A 16,500-nucleotide genomic window follows, 5' to 3' on the forward strand; every position below is an offset into this window, starting at 1 on the left:
CATCTATGGTCAATGTGGAGCTTAGAAACAAGCACATCTCTCCCACCTGGGAATGCCATCCAGTAGGTAGAGCATGTAGAGGGTGGAACTCACCGCCAGTGGAGCAGAGTCCCGTCCGTCCAGGCCCAACCACAGAAGGTCCGGGGAGCTTCAGAGTGTTGTCCGTATCGCCTGGTGGTCTGAGGTCACTAGGGGCAGTGGGCTTCTGCTGCTGGAGGAGACCAGGGGAGAGATGAGCACACTAACAGCTGTCAATCCCAACTAAAACCACCATCACAGCATAGCAGACGATTAGCACAGCCCGAATTAGCCCCACACTATGATATTAAATTAAGAAAGCGTCTCAGTGATTGCTTCCACGTTGTCGTGCATCATCATTCCTAATATGGATGATAGCCTCAGATGGCTGGCTGCTGATTAGAACACAGAGGACACCAGCCATTCAGCCAGTGAGCCAGTCAGCCACACAGAGACTCGTTGGAGAAAAAAAAGGAGGCAGCAAAGGTACAGTTGCTCCAAATAAGAACCTCAGAAAAAAACCCAGATTTGAGATGAGGTTATGGGAGGAGGGGGGAGAGCAACGCAAATAAAACCCTGTGGCAGCTAACTGTATAATAAAAAGGCAGTATGAATAGATATGATAATAAATAGAAAAGACATCTTTATAGGGCCCTCCAGTTACATTCGATGAGACGGGGATAGGAGAAGGGGAATTAAAAGGGATGGAGAGGAAAGCGAGGCGGAGAGAGGGAGGAGAGGAGTGAGGGGAGAGGCTGTAACTCTCCCGGAGTCCCGGTGGCCAGGGTTGGCTATTAAACAGAGACACAGACTGTCACGAGGACCTCAGTCAGGGAGACATATTTCCTGATGAAGTACCTGTATGTAAGATATTCATCCTCGCAGGATGGAGCAGTACCATGGTGTAAAGATAAATGTTTAGGGGAAAAGGTCAGACGCCATGGTTTGATTTCATGTCAAAGCAGAACGTGGAGGAGCCCAGGGACCTTTATTTAGGTCTTTGTCCATGTCTTTCTCTGTGTAGGCAGTGTGTGACACAGGAGAAAAGATCATTATCATAATTATGAATTGGAAATGTGTTTTTTGCATATCCTACTCTCCCTGAGACACCCTTAGAGTGTGGGGTCACGGCCACATTATCAATTAGGGTTAAGTGCCTTGCTCAAGGGCACATCGGCAGATTTTTCCTATTAATGGCTTTTCTGTTACTGGCCCAATGCTCCAACTGCTAGGCTACCTGGTGCCCTGATATGTAGCTACTAGAGGTAAATAACATCTTATTCATCACACAGCGTTCCAGAGCACAGGTGAGTCAGATGACAGGCAGCATGGCAGCCATGGTGGGATGAGGGGAGAGATGGAGGGATGAGATGGAGGGATGAGAGGAGATGCAGGTCATACCTGAGGTAGGAGACTGTTGGAAGACTGTTTGACTGTAGTGTTCCCATCTGGGGAGGCAGGATAGACAGCAGTTAGTTAGGTCATCATGAGTAAGGTAGTACAATTATCATATTTCATTCTATTCAATGTATTCAATCTCAAAACTGCCAGGGATGATATTATGCAAAGTGAATAGGAAAGGGAAGTATGATAAAGCTCATGGTTTATGCACATGGTATTGTGGGTAATATTGGAGACAAATGGCCAGACAGACACTCAGACAGACACTCAGACAGACACTCAGACAGACACTCAGACAGACACTCAGACAGACACTCAGACAGACACTCAGACAGACACTCAGACAGACACTCAGACAGACACTCAGACAGACACTCAGACAGACACTCAGACAGACACTCAGACAGACACTCAGACAGACACTCAGACAGACACTCAGACAGACACTCAGACAGACACTCAGACAGACACTCAGACAGACACTCAGACAGACACTCAGACAGACACTCAGACAGACACTCAGACAGACACTCAGACAGACACTCAGACAGACACTCAGACAGACACTCAGACAGACACTCAGACAGACACTCAGACAGACACTCAGACAGACACTCAGACAGACACTCAGACAGACACCCAGACAGACACTCAGACAGACACTCAGACAGACACTCAGACAGACACTCAGACAGACACTCAGACAGACACTTTTAAAACAGAAAGAAGAGCAGACAATTAAGCAGCCAGCAAAGATGAGCCTTCCTCAAACCAACCCATTAAACATCTTAACAACATAACAGAGGAACGCAAGTCAAGGGCTGGACATCTAGTCATTCATCAAAATAAAAGGGGAAGTGATTACATCAGCAATCAGGCTCTCCACATTAATTTCTATGACACTGTTTAGTGACACACAATTCATTTATTAGGAATGTGACAGAAGAGAAAGCCTGGGGGACGGTTTAAAAACATTCATATCAACAGACAGGGACTCCAATGTGCTGTTAATTAAATCCCATTTAATCCAATGAAACGCACTGTCATTCAAAAGCCAAAGCTAAGGAATGAGTCCTCTGATACATCTATGACCATCCTGAGTAGGATATCACACATTAGCATATTCCAAGCTCTCTCCTACTGATGCTGTTGAGGTTAAACCTGAGCTGTATTTGGGTAAAGGGTACAACCAGACAGAGTGGAAGCAGGAGGGGTTTAGGGAGCGGTTGGAAAACTGACCCCTTCTCCATTCCATCCCTGGTGTAATGCTGCTAGGAATGAGGGGTGACACTTTGCAAAGCACCAGGGAGGGGGCATGTGGGTGGAGTGGGGGAGAGGTTGCAAGTGCTCCTTATTCTTCAGGCTGAGGGAGCAGTGTTTTATCACACACCATATTCCATCAATTAGGAATCATGAAGGGATTTGAATATCATCCTTGATCCAATCCAAATCACTTTCTACACCCCTTGTCCTGTCTAAGTGTGTACCTTTCTGGGATGGGGGGTCCAGTGCGGACTGGGGGACTTTGGTCTGGGCGGACAGCAGGAGTTCATACGTGTGATCCTCCTCCTCAGTCTCCCCCCTCTCATCGATGCTGCTGTTAGTGAATAGGGCCTGTGGGGGAGAGATGGGAGACAGGGTCAGCACAGTACAGAACACCCATACCACCTCTGTTAGGCTTGTGCAGCATTAATCTCAGACTGTCCTGTGACGCTGAGGACTCATACAGTGAGATAAGTCACAGTGCCCTCTCATGGTTGTACTAGACCTTACGGTCATCCATACAGTCCTTAGCTCGTTCCTTACACACAAAACTAGCAGGAACTAATTGATTGGTTTGGCCAAAAGTAATGGAAAGGGGGATACCTAGTCAGTTGCACAACAACTGAATGCCTTCGACCGAATGAGTCTTCCGCATTTAACCCAACCATTACAACATGCTCCATCAAAACAGAGCTTTAATGACCATAGATTCTGACCTCTGAGCTAAGCTCCTCTACATGGCCTGGGGCAGGTTGGGATTGGTGAGCCAGCCGGTCTTTCTGTAATTGACAAACAGAGAACGAAATCACTGACTGTCCTCAGACATTAGCTTGACACATATCTTGAAGTACTGTAGAAGGTCGGTTGAACTGGAGCATTGAATTCAAACAAAGATTTTTGCTTTAACACTAGAAAAGCTGAGAGCGTGTCATGTGGACGCAAAACTAATGTACTTTTCTAATTATACATTTTAGTCATGTCCTCCCCCCGCCCACATACTTTTCCTAAGTAAGTCTAGATAACACACTGTAATTATTTTCATCTTCCTATCACAAGCAGAATTTGTTTTATAAGCCGTTTTAAGAGGACATGTTGGTTTTTTATGCCTACCCTCATTCAATGGCACTACACTCACCGGCCAGTTTATTGGGTACACCCATCTAGTACCGGGTCGGACACCCCTTTACCGCCATGCAGCCGTGATGGCATCACGCCGTTGCTGCAGATTGGACGGGGGTACATTCAAGCTGTGAACAGCCTGTTCCATCTCATCCCAAAGAGGCTCTAGTGGGTTGAGGTCTGGGGTCTGCATTGGCCACTCAAGTACACTGAACTCGCTGTGATGTTCCAGGTGATGTTTTTCCACTCCTCAATTGTCCAGTGTTGGTGATCACATGCCCACCGGAGCCGCTTCTTCTTGTCTTTAGCGGATAGGAGTGGAACCAGGTGTGGTCGTCTGCTGCAATAACCCATCCGTGACCAGGACCTACGAGATGTGCATTCTAAGATACTGTTCTGCACACCACTGTTCTACTGCACAGCTATTTGTCTGTGGTCAGCCTGTTGGCTTGCACCATTCTTGCCATTCTCCTTGGACTTCTCCCATCAACAAGCTGTATTTTTGTTTGTCGAGGCCATTTCTGAGATAGTGGATCCGGCACGCCTGGACTCGACGATCATACCACGCTCAAAGTCGCTTAGGTCACTTGTTTTCCCATTCAAATGTTCAATGGAACAGTAACTGAATGCCTCGATGCCTGTCTGCCTGATTTATATAGCAAGCCACGGCCATGTTACTCACTGTCTGTAGGAGCGATCCATTTTTGTGAATGGGGTGGTGTACCTAATACACTGGCCGGTGAGTGTATATCGAAACTAATTTCACACATATAACTAGCTTAAGAGTTAGCTTAAGACAAGATTACATTGACAATAGTCTGATGGGTGTGAATAGTATCAATATATGAAGAATCTGATGAACAGGGCAGTTTAACAGAGCGCCAAAAAGTTACTTTTTCAAACTTCTACAGGGTCACAAGCAGGTAAGACGTTTTGATGTCTAGCAGATTCTGCAGTTTCCAAATCACTCTTAGAAATGAACCCTTGAGCTCTATTATTTCAAATTATACACGGGGTAGTTTGGCTCCTGGTTGCTGATTGGTTGAAAGGGGGTTGTGGTACATGGCCAATATACCACAGCTAAAGGCTGCATCCAGGCACTCCGCGTTGCACTGTACATAAGAACAGCCATTAGCCCTGGTATATTGGCCACATACAACATCCCCGCAGGCCTTTTTGCCAGGATGATGGTGATTCCATAAACTCCCTACATGCACTCGCAACACTCAAAGTACAGTAATATATTTAAACTCAAAATATGCCATTCCGTTCTTTTGAAATGCATTTTCTTGGTTTCATAATGGTCCTTAACAAATTAATAACATTTTTTTTTATTTCATGGATTTTAACACTTTAATTGTGGTGTTTTAGTGGTTTTCATTTGTACACATAGCCTACAGTTACATTAACTAATGAAAATGCTACGTGTACTTTGAAATACATTTTCTTTCGTAGTGTAATGTTACCTAAGACCTTCATAAACACAACCAAATTATTATATGAAATGTATTTATTAGACTGTTAGAATGTTGACGTCCAAAAGACTCGTCATTGTCCCAGGCTTTTCTAGTGATAAAGAGATATGCTGTCATCATTTCTAAATCCAGTCCACTCTACAACAATTAAATGCAGAGAACTATTGCCCTCTAGTGGAGAGAAAATATTTTAGATGCCCAGCCACGCAAACTTCTTGAGTCACATGTTGTGTGTTTCTGTGGTGGAAGGCAGAGTTCCAGACCAACCTTTCCGGCTTCACTGTCAGGCCGTCCAGAGTCCCTGTCGGAGGACTTCCCGCTAGCCAGGCTGTCTAGAGAGTGACAGGAGGTGGCCTCAAACAGAGCCTCATACGGGCTCTCTTCCTCAGGCCCTGGGGCCAGCCCCGAGAGCAGTGCACTCACCACCTCCATCTCACCTACAACACACACATATTGATACTCGTACAAATACAGGTGGCAATGCACAGCATCACACAGGTAGAGCGCCTTGGCTAGTGGTTACGTGTTAACACCATATCCTCTAACGGCTCACTTCACTTTAGGTTTTCTGTATAGATACGACATACCTTTTTTCCTCGGACTAGGGCTCTCATTAGGTGGAGGGAGAGGGGGAGGAGGCAAGTCCAAAACAGGGGGATTTCCTGACATATGACCTGCAGAGAGATAAAGAAGAAAAGGTCATTCAAATAATATCATTAGTCAGAAAAAACATTTTGGGAAATCAGTTTGTGGTTAAGGTAAAGTCATCTTTCTTTATAATCCCATAGGGAACCATTTATGTCTGTTTTTCTTACCCAGAATTAGAGCTGCTATCTGCCGGCTCGTCTGAGAGGGCATCTCTCTGACAGTGTCCAGCGCAGTCAGGCCCTTGTTGTCCACCATGTTGACATTAACCCCTGGAGCAGGACGGGGAAGAGACACAGAGGACAGAGCAGGGGATTAGGGGAAGAGAGAGAGAGACGAGCAGGGGGTTATATCTGCATTATTCAGCAGGTAGAAACGTGTTGTATCTTATAAGCATGTTGACTAAATGGAGACGTTCGTGTCTGACCTTCCCTCAGAAGTTTCTGCACCACATCGGTTTTCCCAAAGAGTGCCGCTTCATGGAGGGCACTGCCCTTCTCCGTCTGCAGAGAGACAACAAACAGACCATAATCAAAACAATGCTGTGGCTGAGCAATAACAAAACATGATATCAGAGTAGACTCCAGGTCAGCAACATACAGAACAGCAGAGGTCAGATCTCTAACCCGAACCCTCCCTGCTGAGAGGAACAGATGAAGACCTGCTATCTAGACCGCCACCAAGCTTTGATTCTGATTCCTCTCATCTTGGTCAGCTAGGGCATACAGCTTAAAGCTAAACCAGCAGGATACTTCCTGAACACACAGGACAGGTTTGATCAGCATGAAATAGTTTGGCTTTGGTTATTCATCCGCTGGCGGACACCACCCCGGTGTGTTTTGCTATGGCAAATTATTTGGTTGAGGAATCAAACTAGACTATTTTCCAGCTCGCTGCGCCATGCTAATGGAAACCACAGGACACAAGACCTGAAGGATTCTTGATGGCCCAGACCTGCCACTGAGCAGAGATGAGGGAAGTGGAGGTAGGACACAACTGATGGATGGCACAGTCTGGTATAAGAAGAGGGCCAAAAGCCCCCGTAAACAGTCAAATATTGATGGGAAACTCTGTTACAGAGGAATGTAAATGCTTTTTTATGCTGGATTATGTTATGTTTTTGTATATTTTAATTATGTAAAGGAATTGATTGTTGCTGCCTTCCTGGCCAGGTCTCCCTTGAAAAAGAGTCTCTGGGTCTCAATAGGCTTTTCCTGGTTAAATAAAATAAAACACTGGTTCTTTAGTCTAAATAAAGAGCTCAAGAGGTTTGAGTCAAGAGCCTATGAGTTTATAGGCCTAAATGCTGCAATGGTGTGTACACAACATAAAATTATGGACACATTCAGTCTCTATATATCCACATAACTACGCTCTCACAACAACACACTGAACCTGATCATTGAACAGGCAGGAGAGACAACAGACCCAGTGTTCTCTTCAGTCCTCACCTCATAGTTGATGTCCATGCCAGCGTCCAGCAGCACCTCCACCACGGCCAGGTGTCCGTTGCGTGACGCCAGGTGCAGCGGCGTGTGTTTCTTGGTGTTGCAGCTGAGCAGGTTGGGGTGGGCGGTGAGCAGCAACTTGACCACCTCCAGACGGCCGTAGAGCGCCGCCAGGTCCAGCGGTGTCTCAAACTTGTTGTTCCTCATGGTGGGGTCGGTCAGCTCCTCCAGCAGCAGACGCACCACCTGGGTGTGGCCGTACTGAGCGGCACAGTGGAGGGGGGTCTCGTTGTCGTTGTTCTGTTGGAGGGGGGAGGAAGTGGGACCAGAAAGGAAAGGGGGAGGGATGGGAGGCAGGGGGTGAGCATCCACATAGAGGAAGTAGAGAAAGAGGTGGGGTTGGATATTGGGAAGGAGGGAGGAAAGAAGGGAGGGAGCATTAAGTGAGTCATGGTCCAGCTTCCAGAAAGCAGTGATTGAGGACTCATGATTGTGTCACGTCGGTTAAGCCAATCAGTGCTTAGCAACCACCATATTAGCCACTATGTTTAAAGGTCACTGAAGAGCACCAATCAGGATGATGAGGCCCAAGGAAAGCGCTGGCTAGTTGAGAGAAAGGGATGCTGGGAGGATGCTGGGGGGTGGGGACTGAAGTCATGACTGGGAACAGTCCCTGTTGAGTAGAATTGTCTAACACCTGCTTCTTATAGGGCATGACCTGCTGTAAATGTGACGAAAGGACAATCTGTTGACATTTAGTAAAGGCCACGATAATAAGGAAAGACACTTCTGTGATAACAATATGTCATGTGTTGCTTGGTTGTTTAAGTAACTACTTCGTGCAGACAGAGGTAGGGGTTACAGCCAGTGTGAGAGAGTTGAGTGGTGTGGTGTGGTGACCGACAGTGTAGTGAGTGTGATCCATGCAGTGCTTTACATGCAGAGGAGGCATTCGTTACCAGGGTGACCCAGCGAGATACGTCAATACAATCTATGGTCCTGAGAGCAGAACAGCGGCTGAGGAACTGGCTAGTAACAGAGATGATGGCAATCCTGAGGTCAAAGTTCTGACTGCACAGGGATACAGACTATGAGTGAAATGGATGGAATATATATACTTAAAAAAAAAAAAGAGATTCTCCAAGTGCAGAGAGCAAGGATCAAAACTATATGTTCACTAGAACAACATTAAATCAATAGCATTACAAACACAGCTTTTACACTCAAAAACCGCCCACAACACAAGCAACAAAGTTGATGCAGAGTGAGTTGCAGCATATTCTGTAGCCAAATGTCATCTCTATATCATATGGAGAGAATATCAGAGATACTATCAGAATACTTTGGGAGAGGATCAGACATATGTTCACATTGTAACATAATCACAAACATCATATCTAGCCTGTGTCAGCAGCATATTCAGTAGAGTGGTCTTGTGTTCAAATCTCCATTCCTTACTTCTTATTACCAAGCACTCCCACCAGCAGCCAGAAGAGGGAGATTACAATACAGCCTGATACATCAGCGGAGACAAAATAATGGTCTTAATAACCAATGCATGTAATATGTAATGACACTATATTCTCAGATTCATCACAAAGGCTATTTGATGCTAGGTCATATTCCTAGAAGGGCAGACTGGGAACACTAGCTAACACACAGGACATTCCAGTGTCAACTCAAGTGGCTGACAACACTAGCTAACACACAGGACATTCCAGTCAACTCAAGTGGCTGACAACACTAGCCGTATGCTGTGTACAACATGCAGGTTTGACAGTTTGTAAACACAGTACAAACCTAAAGGTAATGAATGAATAACTTTTGTAAGAGACCAACCATAACCTCCCCCAAGGCTAGCCACTCTGTGCCAGTCAACAACAATTGTGTACCAGGGTGTGGCAACAATGCCAGTCTGCAACATGCCCGGAGTGCCAGTCATGCCACACATGCCACAGACACCTAGGAGCAGCAGACAGCTGGCAGGAGAATACCCACACACTGTGTGCTAGGTTGGGTTACTCCCTGGAGGAGGTGCCAGCTGAGTCTTTATTCTGCCATCAGAGGCAAGATCATGGAGACGGGGGTAGGGGGGAGGTTACAGGGCACCCAGGATAGGTGTTGGCCCCTCCCCTCTGACTAACACAAAGATCAGTAGGTAACTACTCCTGTGTTGTTCAAGGTACAGAGCGAGAGAGTGAGAAGAGAGAGAGAGGTCTTACTACACTGGCAAAAACAGGTTACAGCTTGAGCTGAAAGAAAGGAGGAGAAATAAAAATGTACAATCTGAGGGAATACCAAACAACACCTGCCTTTCTGGAAAGAAAGGGAGAGAGAGAGAGAGAGAGAGAGAGAGAGAGAGAGAGAGAGACCGGCTGAGAGGGAGGCTGGCTGAGAGAGGCTTGGTCTGACCCTGTGTGAGCTGCACTAAACAAACAAAGACCACGGAGCAGAAGAACACTCCAAAACAAAAGGCCTCTGTTAGGGAAATAAACCACAAGCCTGCTAGGGTTTTGTCAGTTAAGGTTTGGGATTTGACTAATTGTTCCTTCCTGCTTATCCTCTGTGTTTTTGGTCTAAATTAAGGTTTGATCTTTGTTTCTCTCTCAGTCTCCCTCTCTCTGTCCATCTCTGTTTCTCTTTCCCCGTTTGCTGCAGGAGCATGAAACGACCACACACAAAGGAGCATGGTGTCTCGCATCTGTGACGCACCGTCAACTGTTTTGTCATCACAAGCTTTTTAATAGATTCAACTCTCAACTGTTAGATGCAGGCTACTTCAGAGGAACATGTTTTATAGCCTTGGGTTTTATAGCCTTGGATTTTATAGCCTTGGGTATACAGGTTTACTTGCACAGCCTGGATAAATCTGCAATAACAATATCCAAATAGAAACCAGCTTCAACCTCTATGTCCGCTGGCTAACTGCTCGGATTATGGCCGATTGAATTCTACCTGCAAAAACCAAGACTTCCTCAAGATTTATGGCAAAAAGAGAGACATATTTGCCATATCACGAACACATGATCAGTGTCTAGTTTTAAGACACCAAAAACCACATCATCGCCAATGAAGTCTGAGACTCCAGAGGATCCCCTCCTCTGTCTCAGTGGTGTGGCCAGTGTGGTTCGTTCCGTGGCTTTGAGTCTGACAACATCTGATCATATTAGCCACGGCTGGCCTCTCTGGGCAGCAGCAGAGCAGAGCAAAGCGTAGGGTGAGCAGCATGAATCAGACCTTCCCTGTGACGCCTCCTTCACTCCACACTAGCCTACTGCACAGGGGTCCACGTGAGCCTGCAAACCAACAGCTGTTCAAATGCTAACATAAGAAAGTAGATGGCCACACATACACTCCTGTCCTGGTCATCCACATTGGAGAGTTGATTGATGTGATGGCAGCTACAATCAAGAGAAGGATTAGTACACTATGATGTAATCCAGGATAGTACACAGTATGAAGCCTGTGTGAACAACAGTGGTAGATGCACAATAGGTGCACAATAGGCAGCAGGTAGCCTAGTGGTTAGAGCGTTGGACTAGTAACCGAAAGGTTGCAAGATCGAATCCGCGAGTAGACAGAAATCTGTTGTTCTGCCCCTGAACAAGGCAATTTTAAATTAACCCACTGTTCCTAGGCCGTCATTGAAAATAAGAATTTGTTCTTAACTGACTTGCCAAGTTAAAAAAAAAAAAAAAATTTAAATATTTTTAAATAGCATGATAAAATGGGCCTTCATCTTAATCTAGACTCCAGTGCGTGTCAAACACAGTCAGATTAAAGTGCTTTCTCAGATTAAATCTGAACAGAACACTAACCAGGAACATCTGGAGATTAGGCCTAACATCTGCACTGTTGTGATGCCAATCACACTGACACTAGAATGTTCCAATCCCGGAAGAGAAGAAAAGTGCTGCAGTCCGACTGTATGTACTCTAGGGCTACTGTCTGAGATGCTAACGAGGAGAGACTAGTGACCTCTGGCATGTAATGTGCTCGCTGGGCTGGCGGAGCGAGGAATAGGAGGGGTTACATCATGCTCTGCCCTCTGGTTAAGGGGGGTGGGGCAAGGGACAAGCAGCTGTTGTGGCCACAGGGTTGCCCAAACGCTGCACGCGACTACTCGTAGTATGCACACATATTTGTAAATCCCTGTTTCTCACATGTCCACACAGAGGCAAGCTCATCTCAAATGCCTAGAAACTGAAGACAGCAGATTGGGTAGCCAGGCAACCCAAACTCCTTGATTCGGCCAACAGCTACGCCACGCCCACGGACGTTAGTTTCTTCTCCAGAGCCAGAATTCAAGTGGGTAAAGCAGCGTTTAGAAAATTGGTCATTGGCTTTGATTTGTTAGAGATGAGCCAATCGCTGATGACTTTGTTTTGTACAACACCCTTCATTTTGACATCACCACAAATGACTTCAACGATGGTAGTCTCAGACTGAAGTATGTGGCAAACAGCTTAAATCATCAGGCAAGTAGATGGTAGCTTTCTCCAGCATCTCTCTCTTCTCCTCCACTGGCCACAAGCAAAGACACAATCTACAGCAGAATCAGGCATATGCTGGATGTGATTATGCATAAAGGATGAAGGAAAAGAAACCTGTCCATCAAAATGGACAGATGCCCTTCTGAGGGGCACTAGCTTGCATGGATGTATGTAGAAATGTTTAAGGAGATATGATGGAGAAAAAGGGTTGGTTTCGGATCTGATGTGTGGCAGTCGACAGAGATGGCCACAGGTGCTAAGCTGAAGCCAATGAGAATGCTAACAGACTGTGGGGCAGTGTGCCAGTAGCGCAGGCTTCAACCCATATTACTAGCCTATTCAACCTCTCTTTCGTATCGTCTGAGATCCTCAAAGATTGGAAAGCTGCCGTGGTCATCCCCCTCTTCAAAGGGGGAGACACTCTGGACCCAAACTGTTATAGACCTATATCCATCCTGCCCTTCTAAAATCTTCGAAAGCCATGATAACAAACAGATCACCGACCATTTCGAATCCCACCATCAGTTTTATGAGGGTATCCTACCTTCTCCACTATGCAATCTGGTTTCTGTGCTGGTCATGGGTGCACCTCAGCCACGCTCAAGGTCCTAAACAATATCATAACCACCATCGATAAGAGTGTACTGTGCAGCCGTCTTCATTGACCTGGCCTAGGCTTGACTCTGTCAATCACCACACTCTGTCAATCACGGCAGACTCAATAGCCTTGGCTTCTCAAATGATTGCCTCGCCTGGTTCACCAACTACTTCTTAGATAGAGTTCAGTGTGTCAAATCGGAGGGCCTGTTGTCTGGACCTCTGGCAGTCTCTATGGGGTACCATGTGGTTCAATTCTTGGGCTGACTCTTTTCTCTGTATATATCAATGATGTCGCTCTTGCTGCTGGTGATTCTCTGATCCACCTCTACGCAGACGACACCATTCTGTATACCTCTGGCCCTTCTTTGGACACTGTTAACAAACCTCCAAATGAGCTTCAGTGCCATACAACACTCCTTCGAGGCCTCCAACTGCTCTTAAGTGCATGCTCTTCAACTGATTGCTGCACACCCTCCCACCCGACTAGCATCACTACTCTGGACAGTTCTGACTTAGAATATGTGGACAACTACAAATACCTAGGTGTCTGGTTAGACTAAACTCTCCTTCCAGATTCACATTAAGCATCTCCAATCCAAAATTAAATCTAGAATCGGCTTCCTATTTTGCAACAAAGCATCCTTCACTCATGCTGCCAAACATAGTCAGTTTTACGAGGGTATCCTACCGATCCTTGACTTCGGCGATGTCATTTACAAAATAGCCTCCAACACTCTACTCAGCAAATTGGATGTAGTCTATCACAGTGCCATCCGTTTTGTCACCAAAGCCCCATATACTACCCACCACCGCGACCTGCATGCTCTCGTTGGCTGGCCTTCACTCCATATTTGTCGCCAAACTCACTGGCTCCAGGTCATCTATAAGTCTCTGCTAGGTAAAGCCTCGCCTTATCTCAGCTCACTGGTCACCATAGCAACGCCCACCCGTAGCACGCGCTCCAGCAGGTATATTTCACTGGTCACCCCCAAAGCCAACACTTCCTTTGGCCGCCTTTCCTTCCGGTTCTCTGCTGCCAATGACTGGATCGAATTGCAAAAATCTGGAGCTGAAGCTGGAGTCTCCTATCTCCCTCTCTAACTTTAAGCATCATCTGTCAAAGCAGCTTACAAATCACTGTACACAGCCCATCTGTAAATAGCACACCCAACTACCTCATCCCCATATTGTTATTTATCCTCTTGCTCTTTTTCACACCAGTATATTTACTTGCACATCATCATCTGCACATCTATCACTCCAGTGTTCATGCTAAATTGTAATTATTTTGCCTCTAGGGCCTATTTATTGCCTTACCTCCTTACTCTTCTACACTTGCACACACTGTACATAGATTTTTTTATTGTGTCATTGACTGTACATTTATTTATGTGTAACTCTGTGTTGTTGTTTTGTCTCACTGCTTTGCTTCATCTTGGCCATGTCGCAGTTGTAAATGAGATCTTGTTCTCAACGGGCCTACCTGGTTAAACAAAGGTTAAATAAAAACATTTTAAAAATATCCCTCTTCAGACAAGCTGGCCCATCCGATTAGAAGGCAAAATCTTCTTCTTTTTTTTTAAAGGCACATTGCATTGTCATTCAATACTAGCTCTCATACCTGGTGTGAATCGCAGCCTGTCTGAAATTTCACACTGTTCACTTTTTAGGTTCTCTGGTGTTATTTTCAGGGCACTGTTAGCCTACTGCAAGCAGTGTGTACAGTATGTATTACACTGTGCGTTTCACTTCGCGCAACTGCCATCTCATTCTCCCTCTGTGTAGTATAAAGCTTGGAAGCTGGTTGCATGACTGTGTCGGTGTTCATATTTACCACAGTCAGCCAACCATCTGAAGGTACAGTACATTTTGTTAGGCAGGTGACCTATATTGGAGACAGAGGACTGTTAGACTTGCAGCTTTGACATATTTCAAGAGCAGTACCGCACGTTCCTTGAAAATACCACTATCAGACACCAGGCTTTTTCGATGGAAGAAATTGTTTTTAAAATAGGAGATGGGAAATAACAATAAGCAGAGAAATGATGACTAAGTGTTATATTTTATTTGTATATTACAATCAAGCTTCCATGATAAATCACTTTTCCTTCCAAATCAAATGTTATCAAATCAATTGGGGCACTATCGGAATATCATCAAGTGGCAGGCCCATTGGAGATGGTAACACTGGGAGAACGTTGCAGCAACGCTTAATGAACATTACAGCTAGGCAGCACTAAGGCCAGGAGGACAGAGAGAGAGGGGCTGTTTGAGCTGTGTCCAGGCTGAGCTACGGTGCTTCCCTGAGGGGGGAAGAGCCTGCACTTAAAAGCCCCCTCCTCCCCCATAAACCTCTGCCCACAACCACCCCTCCCATTTCTAGCTAGCTAACTCCATGACACACACCCCTATCTTCTCTCCTGCTGCGTGTTCCACTGGGTCAGTCATTGCTGCTGCAAGACCAATCAGCCGTGACACCGTTGCCATGACAACATCCCAACTCTCCCTTGCTCTCTTCCACAGTGGTGCAGACTCAAAAGCAGAAAAACAGATAGAGGGAGAGAGAGAGAGAGAGAGAGACACACACACACACACTGAGCACACTCTGCCTGACATTGATACAAAGAGACTGGTACACAGAAAAGCACCCTCTCCTTGGAAGACATTTCTCTGGTTGTTACAACAACACTGAGATATTAGGAACCCAAAGACTCTTTTGGGGGATCCAAAGAGAGATCCACAGTCACATGATGCCATCACTGCCAGAGCATCCATCCAGCCTGCATTCATCCATGTTTCTGATTTGTTCATAACAGCTTATCCATTATTTAGGTCTGCTGTGGCCAGGTATTGGACCCCATACTGCTGTATTCCAAAAGCAACAGAGAAGCTAACCCCCACAGACGTCAAATGGTCAGCCTGTCAAGTAAACCACATCCTAAACGTTTGCATTAAGAGGAGCAACAATTATACAGCACTAGAGGACATGTAATGAGGATTCAGTGTTTGGTAAACACATGCTGCATGTCGCTTTAAGGCAACCAAAGCTAAGAGGCTTCAGTTAGCACTGAGGAAATGTGACACCATTTTAAAAATAGTTTGATTTCCAGATGCTTTCCTCAAAACATAAGCGTTGACCTCTCAACACTCCAGTGATGGTGTTAGCCTCAATTTGATGTGAAGGTAACATTGCCTCTGTCAGTAAGCTAGATGAAGTGGTACCGGTTCAATAATTCTACATCTCCGGGGGGAAAACTCTCTGACTTGAGCTTGACTGTCTAAGCGTGAATGTGGCTTCTACACATACAGTAGGACATAATGACCCTAGACAAGCATGAGCACATACACGTCTAGAACAAGGTCAAATGTAGAGACAAACACCAAGGAAAACACACAGGTCAGAAATGACTGACACGTAACACCTATGTCACTGAAATCACATCCATTCTATTCTATGTTGTGGTTCTGTCCCCAAGGGACTAATTGTTCCCTATGATAAAATCGGGGAGGGGACTGTGGATTGGTCTCCGTCCATCTGTTCATACGTTAGTCACACGTGATCTCTCAGACAGCAATGGCCCCATTTTTACGAAACTTGGGTGAATAATGTGTCTTGCCATAGAGCAGTGTTTCTGCCATAGAGCAGTGTTTCTGCCATAGAGCAGTGTTTCTGCCATAGAGCAGTGTTTCTGCCATAGAGCAGTGTTTCTGCCATAGAGCAGTGTTTCTGCCATAGAGCAGTGTTTCTGCCATAGAGCAGTGTTTCTGCCATAGAGCAGTGTTTCTGCCATAGAGCAGTGTTTCTGCCATAGAGCAGTGTTTCTGCCATAGAGCAGTGTTTCTGCCATAGAGCAGTGTTTCTGCCATAGAGCAGTGTTTCTGCCATAGAGCAGTGTTTCTGCCATAGAGCAGTGTACTGTTGGGGGTACTGGGGGACCAGGGTTGGGAAACACAGCCATAGAGATCCAGCATTTACAAAATGACACTGATTGGCCCAAGGCGGGAGCTATAGTAATTAACTGGAATTTGTCACACCAG

At 45.8% G+C, this 16,500-nt stretch overlaps 1 protein-coding gene across 10 annotated transcripts in view; it reads right to left on the reverse strand.

The window, feature by feature from the left end:
• LOC112216130 (ankyrin repeat and SAM domain-containing protein 1A-like) overlaps window positions 1-16,500 on the reverse strand; it is a 109,527-nt gene that overhangs the window by 57,722 nt on the left and 35,305 nt on the right. For 7 of the 10 annotated variants that reach the window (XR_006079088.1, XM_042299500.1, XM_042299502.1 and 4 more), the window contains 9 exons: window positions 7,373-7,669; window positions 6,349-6,424; window positions 6,092-6,193; window positions 5,864-5,950; window positions 5,544-5,713; window positions 3,399-3,461; window positions 2,907-3,033; window positions 1,420-1,466; window positions 94-211 (listed from right to left, as the gene is read on the reverse strand). Coding sequence is in view for 9 of the 10 variants with exons in the window: in XM_042299500.1 (XP_042155434.1) it covers window positions 94-211; window positions 1,420-1,466; window positions 2,907-3,033; window positions 3,399-3,461; window positions 5,544-5,713; window positions 5,864-5,950; window positions 6,092-6,193; window positions 6,349-6,424; window positions 7,373-7,669 (1,087 nt within the window). In the remaining variant the exon portion in view is untranslated. The remainder of the gene's footprint in view (window positions 1-93; window positions 212-1,419; window positions 1,467-2,906; window positions 3,034-3,398; window positions 3,462-5,543; window positions 5,714-5,863; window positions 5,951-6,091; window positions 6,194-6,348; window positions 6,425-7,372; window positions 7,670-16,500) is intronic. The other 3 variants (XM_042299501.1, XM_042299498.1, XM_042299504.1) reach the window with 3 other exon arrangements.

This window comes from Oncorhynchus tshawytscha, linkage group LG16 (assembly GCF_018296145.1).
Source record: "Oncorhynchus tshawytscha isolate Ot180627B linkage group LG16, Otsh_v2.0, whole genome shotgun sequence".
NCBI classification, from domain to species: domain Eukaryota; kingdom Metazoa; phylum Chordata; class Actinopteri; order Salmoniformes; family Salmonidae; genus Oncorhynchus; species Oncorhynchus tshawytscha.